At 43.4% G+C, this 13885-nt stretch overlaps 1 protein-coding gene and 1 long non-coding RNA gene across 2 annotated transcripts in view; one reads left to right on the forward strand and one right to left on the reverse strand.

The window, feature by feature from the left end:
- LOC138664828 (uncharacterized) overlaps positions 1-13885 on the forward strand; it is a 617141-nt gene that overhangs the window by 140634 nt on the left and 462622 nt on the right. The gene's annotated exons all lie outside the window — the stretch shown is intronic.
- Positions 1-13885, reverse strand: part of LOC138664823 (inactive phospholipase C-like protein 2) — a 149879-nt gene that overhangs the window by 16118 nt on the left and 119876 nt on the right. Inside the window, exon 5 of the mRNA XM_069751803.1 lies at positions 7684-7793. Within this exon, the coding sequence (XP_069607904.1) occupies positions 7684-7793 (110 nt within the window). The remainder of the gene's footprint in view (positions 1-7683; positions 7794-13885) is intronic.

The raw sequence follows: 13885 nt of genomic DNA on the forward strand, positions 1-13885 counted from the left end.
TTTTATTCAAATCATTTTTTTGCTTTTAGATTGTATTTTTTATTCTATTTTCTGTACATTGATGGTCCTTTTCTTACACAGATCCATAAGCTCCATGAATTACACGAAACAGACTGCAAATGTTCATTGACTTTCATAGGACATCAAGCATCACTGTAGTAGGATCGTGTATATACATAAAAGGCATCACCAAGAATAGACTCCTGCATATAAAGACATCACCTGTTTCAGGCGCCTGCATATAAAGGCATCATCTGTAACTCGTGCCTGCATATAAAGGCATCATCTGTAACTTGTACCTGCATATAAAGGCATCATCTGTAACTCGTGCCTGCATATAAAGGCATCATCTGTAACTCGTGCCTGCATATAAAGGCATCATCTGTAACTCGTGCCTGCATATAAAGGCATCATCTGTAACTCGTGCCTGCATATAAAGGCATCATCTGTAACTTGTGCCTGCATATAAAGGCATCATCTGTAACTGGTGCCTGCATATAAAGGCATCATCTGTAACTTGTGCCTGCATATAAAGGCATCATCTGTAACTCGTGCCTGCATATAAAGGCATCACCTGTAACTTGTGCCTGCATATAAAGGCATCATCTGTAACTTGTGCCTGCATATAAAGGCATCATCTGTAACTTGTGCCTGCATATAAAGGCATCATCTGTAACTCGTGCCTGCATATAAAGGCATCATCTGTAACTGGTGCCTGCATATAAAGGCATCATCTGTAACTTGTGCCTGCATATAAAGGCATCATCTGTAACTCGTGCCTGCATATAAAGGCATCACCTGTAACTTGTGCCTGCATATAAAGGCATCATCTGTAACTTGTGCCTGCATATAAAGGCATCATCTGTAACTTGTGACTGCATATAAAGGCATCATCTGTAACTTGTACCTGCATATAAAGGCATCATCTGTAACTTGTGCCTGCATATAAAGGCATCATCTGTAACTCGTGCCTGCATATAAAGGCATCACCTGTAACTCGTGCCTGCATATAAAGGCATCATCTGTAACTTGTACCTGCATATAAAGGCATCATCTGTAACTTGTACCTGCATATAAAGGCATCATCTGTAACTCGTGCCTGCATATAAAGGCATCATCTGTAACTCGTGCCTGCATATAAAGGCATCATCTGTAACTCGTGCCTGCATATAAAGGCATCATCTGTAACTCGTGCCTGCATATAAAGGCATCATCTGTAACTTGTGCCTGCATATAAAGGCATCATCTGTAACTGGTGCCTGCATATAAAGGCATCATCTGTAACTTGTGCCTGCATATAAAGGCATCATCTGTAACTCGTGCCTGCATATAAAGGCATCACCTGTAACTTGTGCCTGCATATAAAGGCATCACCTGTAACTTGTGCCTGCATATAAAGGCATCATCTGTAACTTGTGCCTGCATATAAAGGCATCATCTGTAACTCGTGCCTGCATATAAAGGCATCATCTGTAACTCGTGCCTGCATATAAAGGCATCATCTGTAACTCGTGCCTGCATATAAAGGCATCATCTGTAACTTGTGCCTGCATATAAAGGCATCATCTGTAACTTGTGCCTGCATATAAAGGCATCATCTGTAACTCGTGCCTGCATATAAAGGCATCATCTGTAACTTGTGCCTGCATATAAAGGCATCATCTGTAACTCGTGCCTGCATATAAAGGCATCATCTGTAACTCGTGCCTGCATATAAAGGCATCATCTGTAACTGGTGCCTGCATATAAAGGCATCATCTGTAACTTGTGCCTGCATATAAAGGCATCATCTGTAACTTGTACCTGCATATAAAGGCATCATCTGTAACTCGTGCCTGCATATAAAGGCATCATCTGTAACTCGTGCCTGCATATAAAGGCATCATCTGTAACTCGTGCCTGCATATAAAGGCATCATCTGTAACTCGTGCCTGCATATAAAGGCATCATCTGTAACTTGTGCCTGCATATAAAGGCATCATCTGTAACTGGTGCCTGCATATAAAGGCATCATCTGTAACTTGTGCCTGCATATAAAGGCATCATCTGTAACTCGTGCCTGCATATAAAGGCATCACCTGTAACTTGTGCCTGCATATAAAGGCATCACCTGTAACTTGTGCCTGCATATAAAGGCATCATCTGTAACTTGTGCCTGCATATAAAGGCATCATCTGTAACTCGTGCCTGCATATAAAGGCATCATCTGTAACTCGTGCCTGCATATAAAGGCATCATCTGTAACTCGTGCCTGCATATAAAGGCATCATCTGTAACTTGTGCCTGCATATAAAGGCATCATCTGTAACTTGTGCCTGCATATAAAGGCATCATCTGTAACTGGTGCCTGCATATAAAGGCATCATCTGTAACTTGTGCCTGCATATAAAGGCATCATCTGTAACTCGTGCCTGCATATAAAGGCATCATCTGTAACTCGTGCCTGCATATAAAGGCATCATCTGTAACTGGTGCCTGCATATAAAGGCATCATCTGTAACTTGTGCCTGCATATAAAGGCATCATCTGTAACTTGTACCTGCATATAAAGGCATCATCTGTAACTCGTGCCTGCATATAAAGGCATCATCTGTAACTCGTGCCTGCATATAAAGGCATCATCTGTAACTCGTGCCTGCATATAAAGGCATCATCTGTAACTCGTGCCTGCATATAAAGGCATCATCTGTAACTTGTGCCTGCATATAAAGGCATCATCTGTAACTGGTGCCTGCATATAAAGGCATCATCTGTAACTTGTGCCTGCATATAAAGGCATCATCTGTAACTCGTGCCTGCATATAAAGGCATCACCTGTAACTTGTGCCTGCATATAAAGGCATCACCTGTAACTTGTGCCTGCATATAAAGGCATCATCTGTAACTTGTGCCTGCATATAAAGGCATCATCTGTAACTCGTGCCTGCATATAAAGGCATCATCTGTAACTCGTGCCTGCATATAAAGGCATCATCTGTAACTCGTGCCTGCATATAAAGGCATCATCTGTAACTTGTGCCTGCATATAAAGGCATCATCTGTAACTTGTGCCTGCATATAAAGGCATCATCTGTAACTCGTGCCTGCATATAAAGGCATCATCTGTAACTTGTGCCTGCATATAAAGGCATCATCTGTAACTCGTGCCTGCATATAAAGGCATCATCTGTAACTTGTGCCTGCATATAAAGGCATCACCTGTAACTTGTGCCTGCATATAAAGGCATCATCTGTAACTTTAGTTTTGGTTAGGAGACAAAGGGTCAGACTGGGCATTGTGGTTCATACATGTCTGTGCACAGCCTTATTATCAGCCCTGCTTGTCGGACTGTGGCTCACTCTAATCTATGAATGTCCCCTTTAATAAGAAGGCTAGCGCCTGTAGCGGCCAGATGCGACAGCTCTAAGCTCAGATAATTGTCTGCCTGAGCGATCAGATGGGTCTCTGTTCAGCAGGGCACAGGCACAAGAAAAGGCAGCGCAGGTCACGGGATCAGCAGTCATTGAATGCTGGTCAGTCAGTGCAATCACAGCTTTAGTCTTCTCCAGTTCAGCAGACCTAATGAAATGCTTTGACTCAATACAGAAATAGTGGAGAACCCCTTATAATAGATATTGGTTGCTAAGAGATTGGAAATTGAGGGCCATATAAAGGATACAGTGGGATAAACATGGAATAAAAAAAAAACAAATAAACAACCCCACAATTCTACCTTTTAGGAACCTCCATGATGTACAACATGAACTTGAAGGATGGAATATGTCAAAGTCTTGAATGCTCACGTGTCCTACCCAGGTTGGATATCGATCGTATATACATGCAGGTACAGGGAGAGAGGAAACCCCCTTGATGCAGTGAATGTTTCGCTTGGATTCAACCTTTGTACATGACTTTTCATACACAAATCTTTTCTGTTGGATTCTATATTCTCTCACATAAAATCAATTAATTGCTAATATTAAGCATTATTTCCAGGGAACATACACTATATTGCATACACAAATTGTCTACAGCTCCATAGACCTGTAGTCATAAGGCCCAGACTAAGCTGTGTCCTTAAAGAGGTGACATTTATCACTGAACAACAGGATGGATGATAAATGTCTTATTTCTGGCGGTTTCACCACTGGAACACCCACCAATCACATGACGGGGACTTCCCAACTCTCATTCTTCCTAGCTATGGTCACACCTGAATGGATTGGCTGCCATGGGTTTACCGTTACAAAGAGGAGCCAGAAGACCGCAGAGTCTGATTTCGCCTACTCCTGCACTGATTAGAAGCACGTCACCTTCATATTATATGGTGCAGGTTTCTTTTAGTAGTGCAGGGGTTTGCTCAGCTGAGAGCTCCTGGAGTGTTAAGGCTCTCAGCTGTGCACTGTTAGCAACTCCCATCTCCTATGTAAACTGAGTCCTGGCTCGCGCTCATTGTCAGAGTTAGCTTTGTGAGTATATTTCTATGTTTGATATTTTTCATCATCCCTGTTTCTATTACCTTGTTAGTCTGGTTGGTAAATTACAGTACACTACTCCCGTCTTCCCTGGGTGGAGTAAGGGTACAGACTGAGGGTGGATTCAGGAGCTAAAACAAGGTAGGTGGCCCCGGCATCTTCACCATCAAAAGTAACCCAGGCAAAAGGGCGAGCTAGGGCGCCCCTAGCATTAGAGATAGGGAAGGAGCCCCTGGTCCTGAGACAGCCAACAACAGAGTTGTGACAGTGGCAATGTCGTACATGCGTAATGTCACTCCATTCACTGCCTACGGGGCAGACAGAGTAGACTGAACGCAGTACACGGCTAACGATACAATCATCTAAACACTTGTGTTTCATAGGATAAGTTGGGCTTTTTTTTGGTTATTTTTAAAGGGAATATGTCACCAGGTTTTTGCCACTTAATTTGAGATAAGTAAAATGTAGAGACAGAGACCCTGATTCCAGTGGTGTCACTTATTGGGCTGCTTGTGTAGTTTTGACAAAATCACTATTTTACCAGCAGGAGATTATCATTACAGGCCTTGTAAACCTGCTGCCATTTCGTCCCCCATATTCATGAGATCTGTATAATCTCGCCCTCACCACTGATTAGCAGCTTTCTATGGACATAATGCATAGACAGAAAGCTGCTAATCAGTGGTGTGATCGACATTGTACAGAGTTCAGCATTCAGAGAACTGCAAGATTTGCAGCAGATAAAATGTATCAAAACTACAGCAAACAGTTCAGTAAGTAAAACATCACCAGATGGGGCAGCAAAAACTTGCTGACAGATTCCCTTTAAAGAGATTATTTTCAGAATTTGTATTAGTTTATTTCATGTGAAATGTGGAAAAATCAGATTGTTTGATGGACTACTGGCCCCAGCAAACGTCAGGGCCCGTTTCCTAGTATACCACTGAGGAGTTTGAAAAGTGCATAGGGTAGATATAAAAAGGATTAATAAATCTATAGCAGGGATGTCAAATACACATGGGGCCAAAAATTAATAGCTTGGACAGTCAAGGGTCAACCTTGCTATTTATTAAAAAAAAGTATATGACAAACTTTTTCATATGGAAACAAACGTAAAGAGGTTGTACCACAAACAAAGTACATTTTAATTAATATATCTTAACATATTATATTCTTCAAATATTTTATTCTATGTAAGAGCAGCAAAAAGCATACGTCCCAAAGGCCTAATTTAAATATGTAATATCAAAGGTTAAAAAACCTGGAATAATACAGATAATAAAGTATGATGCAAATAAAAGTGCACCCAAACTCAGTATGATATCCCCACAGTGGATTCCTTCACAGTACCCTCCACATGCACTGTATGACCCCAATGTACTCCCTCCATCAATCCTCCTGACAAAGAATGGTGACACAGCCCTCCATACAGTATGGGTCCCACATAGTCCTCCATACAGTATAACAGATCCCTGCATTGCTTTCCATATAGTAGAATAGCCCCACATAGTGCTCCCTACAGTATAACAGGGCACTGCATTGCCTTCCATATAGTATAATGGTCACTGAAAGTGCTCCATACAGTATAATGGGCCCAACATAGTCCTCCCTACAGTATAACAGGGCACTGCATTGCCTTCCATATAGTATAATGGCCACTGAAAGTGCTCCATACAGTATAATAGCCCCACATAGTGCTCCATACAGTATAATGGGCCCAACATAGTCCTCCCTACAGTATAACAGGGCACTGCATTGCCTGCCATATAGTATAATGGCCACCGAAAGTGCTTCATACAGTATAATTGGTCCCACATAGTCCTCCATACAGCCAACAGGGCTTTGCATTGCCTTCCATATAGTATAATTGCCCCAGAAAGTGCTCCATACAGTATATTGGCCTCACATAATGCTCTATACAGTATAAATGGTCCCGTATAGTGATCCATACAGTAGAAAGGGCCCACATAGTGCTCCATACAGTATAATAGTTGACACATTAAAAAAATAAGTACTCACCTCTGCCCGTTTCCCTGCTGCTCCGGTGTCTTCAGATCCTCTGCACATCTCGGCACAGCTGGCATGTTGTAATGAAGTCATTGCTTCCACTGCGCTGAGACATCAGGCGCAGAGGGGGATTGATGGGAGAGGGAGCGTCAGCTGACACTCCCTCCTCCATCATTGCTTTCAACTGTATTGGCATCTAGGATGCCAATATAGTAGAAAGTCCGATGCCGAGAGGCGGAGCAAATATACTCGGGACCTGGCAGGCGTCACAGGTCAAACATACTCACCCTGTAGGCCAGATTTGGCCTGTGGGCCAGTGTTTGACATATGTGATCTATAGTGTAAGCGTGATGAAGTAATAGTCAAAATGTATCATGTTCGTTCAGATATGGGTGATGTCTTATATAAATGACAAGACAGATATAAATATATATGTAAATATACAGTAAATACGGCTCTGGTCAAAATTAAGAGACCACCACATCAAAACCCAGTCATGGGCAGCCCAATCTCCAGACCTGAACCCCATTGAAAACCTCTGGAATGTAATCAAGAGGATGATGGACAGTCACAAGCCATCAAAGAAGAACTGCTTTAATGTTTTCGCCAGAAGCAGTGTGAAAGACTGGTGGAAAGCATGCCAAGACGCATGAAAGCTGTGATTAAAAATCATGGTTATTGCACAAAATATTGATTTTTTTAACCATTCCTGAGTTAAAACATTAATATTGTTGTTTCTACATGATTATGAACTTGCTTTCTTTGCATTATTTGAGGTCTGAAAGCTCTGGGGTTTCTTTTTAATTTTGACCATTTTTCTTTGTCAGAAAAAAATACTTGGAAATTCGGAGACATGTTGTCAGAAGTTTATAGAATAAAAGAACAATTTACTCAAAAATATACCTATAAAGAGAAAAATCAGACAAACTGAACATTTAGCAGTGGTCTCTTAATTTTTGCCAGAGCTGTATATACATACACACACCTGTACATACACACAAATACACACACACAGGTTTATAGACATACCCATATACGCACAGACATGTACACATACATATAGACAGACTGACAAGTATACATGTAGACATACATGGACACAAAGCTTTATGAGGGATGTCATGACAATGTGAACCAAACCTAACGCTCACATTATCAACATGCAGTTATGGAGATGTACTTATCTATTGGAACACTAGGTGGCAGCAGTGAACCACATACCTTTAGGACTGTGATATTCCAGGCAAAGCTTTCCATGGCTTTCTGTAGCTTCCTTCCCTTTAGTCCTTCTTTGGCACCGATCCGATGGAGGTCTTCATGAAAACCCATCCCTAAAAATCAGGAAACCAATAGACTAGTTCAGGAACAGAAGGCTAAAAATAAAAATCTGCTTTCCACTATGTAATGATATCACAAAGAATCTTGGCTTTATTATCCTTCCGAGACATATATCCATATCACTAGACACTACACCACAGACAAGTAGCACACTGTTCATCCCCTTGTATATATATTAGGGGACTCCTGACAGATCCAGCACAGTTCCTCTGATGGACTTCATTCAGTGGCCTTCGTCACCCATGGGTTATCATGTTAAACTGAAAACCAGGCGGTATATGCATTCTATAGGACACCATTGTATGGCATAACTACTAAGCTATTCCATACCTTAAAAGTATGGTTATGAAATAGGCAAAAAATGGCGTTCTTTTGGCCTATGTCAGGTCAGTGGAGCAAAGTAACGGTCAATGACGTGATCACAGACTGTCAAATGTGGATGTGGACCTTTCTACTCCAGTAAGAACTGCAACAAAAACAGGATGGAAAATGGCTTGAGGATTGGACAAGTCTCAGAGTGACACATCACGAGAGTGCCCGGCTCAGGAGCAGTGGGGAAAACCATACAACAGGCGGGATCTGCGGGCAGGTAGATGGTGGAGATTATGGTCCAGTATGAGGCGTTCTACCAGTTAGTTCTCTATTGTAATGGAATAATAAGCTGGTGATGATGAAGCAATGGACGCCCCGGCTTTATTCCCCTTGTCAAAGTGACTGGGCTAATTCACATGACAGTAACTTTTCATACGTATTATGATGGATCAGCGGAATGCTCCTATAGAACTTACTATGACCCAAAATGACTAAAAATGGCTCCTCTGCTTTATTAGATGAACCAGTCCTCCCATTAACCTGGAATTGCCAAAGAGCCAGCGTGATGAGTGGCTACAAATATTAGATAAAAGGTGGCTGAACCCACCAATATGGACAGATTTGGAAGACGGTCTGATGTGTATGGGGGTCCACCTGACTGATGGTGGGGAGAGGTGTCCGATCGCATTGTTCTCCCTGAGATTAGCCATAAGCTGGCGGCTTTGTCATAGAGAATGCAGGAGCGCTTGGCCGAGCGAGAGCTCCTTGTGTATGGGAGTGTCAGCCATGGACGGCTGTCGGCTAAAGCAACGTTCGTCCGAATAGGTTTGACCAGCCTTATTCTGGAGAACCTGACACATCCATCACAATTACACGTGTAATGCTTCTTCTCTCCTGCGGAGGAGCTGCTGCCAGGTTGCTCTGAAGAGTAGAGATGATCGCTGGGCGTCTCAGTTATGGTAGGGAGATCCTTATACAAGTCTTCTAAAGGGTCATTTGGTGGAAAGGGCACTTTTGAATGCTCCTGGGGAGGTCCTAAGGCCTACAATAATGATAGTGAGAGATGCAGGATGGGAGGAGCGCACGGTCATGCCACAGACTCCCAGAAACAATACAGTCAGTGGATTCTTCTTCCCCATCATCTTCTTCAAAGATTTTATAAATGTTATAATAGAACTGCACTCATGAAGTAAGGAACCCCAATGAAAGTCCATACCATCACTAAAAGGAGCAGCAAACCTAGAGATGAATGATAAAGAAAACTGGAGAAAATCGTGTCCACATTTCTGGTCAGTCTTCAGGATCTTCTGCATGATCCCAATTCTAGAAGTTAATCTCCTGACGATCTTCTCCATGTTTCACGCATGACTGGCTGAAGCAACGCTACATGTCCAATGGGGCAGGGCTTAGCGATCTTTTACCCTACTGAAGACAGAGCAGAAGGGGGAGGCTCCTGCTGCAGGCAGTTGTATTAGGTGAATTGACATACCATGAATTTGCACAGGAAAGAAGTACAGCTAATTACAGTAAAGGACTGGGGTTTTTTTTAATCTAGAGCATGTTTGTTCTTTGACTGATTTATAGTGGATTTTTACTGTACTTTCATTGTTGCAGGGATGGAAATTATGACAGAAAATATCTTTGGTGGGCTTCACTTAACAGTCGGACACCGGACAGTGAGAAGGAGGAAGCGACATGGCTGAACGTCAGGACTAAGAGAAGATTTTTTTTTATAAATCTCTAAACTATATTTGTAATATCAGATAAAATCGCATAAAAAAAACAAACAGGAAAAGATTCATGGAGGAAATGGCGGCATGCTATATGTGCATTTTCTATGTCTAGTACTGCTTTATAGAGTCCATCAGGGACCAGATTGTGGCCGGATGAAGACAGCGCTTCCAGCATAGTGCTTTGGCTGACAGAACAATGAGACTTGGCAGAGATCGAGTCTTCCAAGCAAGGAGTCTATGGGAATCACGTGGAGCGGCACTATAAATAGATGGAGGTATGTGATTAACTGGTAAAGACATCGCTGGGGGCCGGGATGTCAGATGCTTAACTCATCGCCAAAGGAGAAGGTAGCGACTGTCAGTGTACTACTCCGGGCTAGTGAAGGGATTATCACAGGGTGCTCTGGGTAGCCTGATGCTTAGTACATGGGTGATGTAAAAGCGTCTACAGGTTATTCCAAGAGAAAGTGGAAATTACAGGCAGAGGTTGCGCTCTGTTCGCTTTTGTTATTAAACAGGAATTTATTTTGAAAGGGTTTTTGGCACTTATTCTGAAAGCAGCATGATGTAGAGAGAGAAGCCCCGATTCCAGCATTGTGTCACTTACTGGGCTGCTTGCTGCAGTTTTGATAAAATCATTGCTTTATTTGTTGCATATCCAGTCCACACCACTGATTAGCAGCTTTCCGCCTATGCATACACAGAAAGTTATACAAAAAAACCCTGTTTGGGAGAGAAGAACAGACAAATCGCGGCGCCCTAAGTGCGTAAACACAATATTATAGTCTTTAAAGGGTGCACAATTTTATGCACTCACCTGATAAAAGACTAAAATGGCTTTAGATCATGTATCCTCCAAATTCCCTCTGAGATACTTTTCAATATACAGGGCTTGCAGCTTGCCTCGGGTGGATCCAAGTGAGAGAGCCAGAGTAAGGCTCACACAGGATGAGTAGTTCAAGAAAAGCACATCCAGCCCATGAATGGCAGCGCTTCCCAGGACTCACATTCAAAGATGATATTTCATATTTTTTTATTTCATAACTTAAAATAGAAGAGATACAACGCGTTTCGGATACAGTATATATCCTTCTTCAGGTATCATAAAAACACAGTACAGATCCTACTAGTATAAAATTCAATTACACTTATATATAGTATCTATATATATTATACTATATATAAGTGTAATTGAATTTTATACTAGTAGGATTTGTACTGTGTTTTTATGATACCTGAAGAAGGATATATACTGTATCCGAAACGCGTTGTATCTCTTCTATTTTAAGTTATGAAATAAAAAAATATGAAATATCATCTTTGAATGTGAGTCCTGGGAAGCGCTGCCATTCATGGGCTGGATGTGCTTTTCTTGAAATACACAGAAAGTTGCCAATCAGTGATGAGGATGGGGTTATACAGAGCTCGGCATTTAGAGAACTGATAGACCTGCAGCAAAAAAAAAAAGTGATTTAACAAAAACTACAGCAAGCTGCCCAGAAAGTGACACATAGATGGAATCAGGGTCTCTTTTTGGCTTCCGGTCAGGTGTACATAGGGAGATTTTCATGACATACACACCAAGCATAGATCCATAATGTGATGTGAACAGGGCCTTATGAAGTTCTTAATGGATGAAGTTAGCGCATTCTGCACTCCTGTCCCGCTGATGAAGACAGCAGACAGTGCCTCCTTTCCTGTGAAGTATGCGTTCCATCCCCAGTGTATGCTATGTCATGTATATGCTTGAACCCCACTGTGTCCTATGTGATGTACATGATCCAGCCCCACTGTGTCCTATGTGATGTACATGCTCCAGCCCCACTGTGTCCTATGTGATGTACATGCTCCAGCCGCATTGTTTCCTATGTGATGTACATGATCCAGCCCCACTGTGTCCTATGTGATGTACATGCTCCAGCCCCACTGTGTCCTATGTGATGTACATGCTCCAGCCCCACTGTGTCCTATGTGATGTACATGCTCCTGCCCCACTGTGTCCTATGTGATGCACATGCTCCAGCCCCACTGTGTCCTATGTGATGTACATGCTCCAGCCCCACTGTGTGCTATGTGATGTACATGCTCCAGCCCCACTGTGTCCTATGTGATGTACATGCTCCAGCCCCACTGTGTCCTATGTGATGTACATGCTCCAGCCCCACTGTGTCCTATGTGATGTACATGCTCCAGCCCCACTGTGTCCTATGTGATGTACATGCTCCAGCCCCACTGTGTCCTATGTGATGTACATGCTCCAGCCCCACTGTGTCCTATGTGATGCACATGCTCCAGCCCCACTGTGTCATATGTGATGCACATGCTCCAGCCCCACTGTGTCCTATGTGATGCACATGATCCAGCCCCACTGTGTCCTATGTGATGCACATGATCCAGCCCCACTGTGTCCTATGTGATGCACATGATCCAGCCCCACTGTGTGCTATGTGATGTACATGCTCCAGCCCCACTGTGTCCTATGTGATGTACATGCTCCAGCCCCACTGTGTCCTATGTGATGTACATGCTCCAGCCCCACTGTGTCCTATGTGATGTACATGCTCCAGCCCCACTGTGTCCTATGTGATGTACATGCTCCAGCCCCACTGTGTCCTATGTGATGTACATGCTCCTGCCCCACTGTGTCCTATGTGATGCACATGCTCCAGCCCCACTGTGTCCTATGTGATGTACATGCTCCAGCCCCACTGTGTCCTATGTGATGTACATGCTCCAGCCCCACTGTGTCCTATGTGATGTACATGCTCCAGCCCCACTGTGTCCTATGTGATGTACATGCTCCAGCCCCACTGTGTCCTATGTGATGCACATGCTCCAGCCCCACTGTGTCCTATGTGATGCACATGCTCCAGCCCCACTGTGTCCTATGTGATGCACATGATCCAGCCCCACTGTGTCCTATGTGATGCACATGATCCAGCCCCACTGTGTCCTATGTGATGCACATGATCCAGCCCCACTGTGTGCTATGTGATGTACATGCTCCAGCCCCACTGTGTCCTATGTGATGTACATGCTCCAGCCCCACTGTGTCCTATGTGATGTACATGCTCCAGCCCCACTGTGTCCTATGTGATGTACATGCTCCAGCCCCACTGTGTCCTATGTGATGTACATGCTCCAGCCCCACTGTGTCCTATGTGATGTACATGCTCCTGCCCCACTGTGTCCTATGTGATGCACATGCTCCAGCCCCACTGTGTCCTATGTGATGTACATGCTCCAGCCCCACTGTGTCCTATGTGATGTACATGCTCCAGCCCCACTGTGTCCTATGTGATGTACATGCTCCAGCCCCACTGTGTCCTATGTGATGTACATGCTCCAGCCCCACTGTGTCCTATGTGATGTACATGCTCCAGCCCCACTGTGTCCTATGTGATGTACATGCTCCAGCCCCACTGTGTCCTATGTGATGTACATGCTCCAGCCCCACTGTGTCCTATGTGATGTACATGCTCCAGCCCCACTGTGTCCTATGTGATGTACATGCTCCAGCCCCACTGTGTCCTATGTGATGTACATGCTCCAGCCCCACTGTGTCCTATGTGATGTACATGCTCCAGCCCCACTGTGTCCTATGTGATGTACATGCTCCAGCCCCACTGTGTCCTATGTGATGTACATGCTCCAGCCCCACTGTCTCCTATGTGATGTACATGCTCCAGCTCCACTGTCTCCTATGTTAAGTATATGCTCCGGTCTAACTGTCTCCTATGATGTACATGCTCCAACGTCAGTGTATCCTATGTGATGTATGTGCTCCAGTGATGTATATTCTGCTATGTGATGTATACAGCAGTCTCAGTGTCTCCTATGTGATGTACACAGCAGTCTCAACATATCCTATGTGATGTATACTGCAGACCACCCACAGCTAGAGTTCTATAAAAGTTATATGAGCAGTGATTAATTTCCACTGGGAGGAGACATACAGTATAATATACATCTGTGTTCCGCATCTGTTCATTACAAAACTTATCATAAAAAGTTGAAGACAAATATGCAAAATATTAGCA

The sequence above is a fragment of the Ranitomeya imitator genome, chromosome 2 (genome assembly GCF_032444005.1).
Source record: "Ranitomeya imitator isolate aRanImi1 chromosome 2, aRanImi1.pri, whole genome shotgun sequence".
Taxonomy (NCBI): domain Eukaryota; kingdom Metazoa; phylum Chordata; class Amphibia; order Anura; family Dendrobatidae; genus Ranitomeya; species Ranitomeya imitator.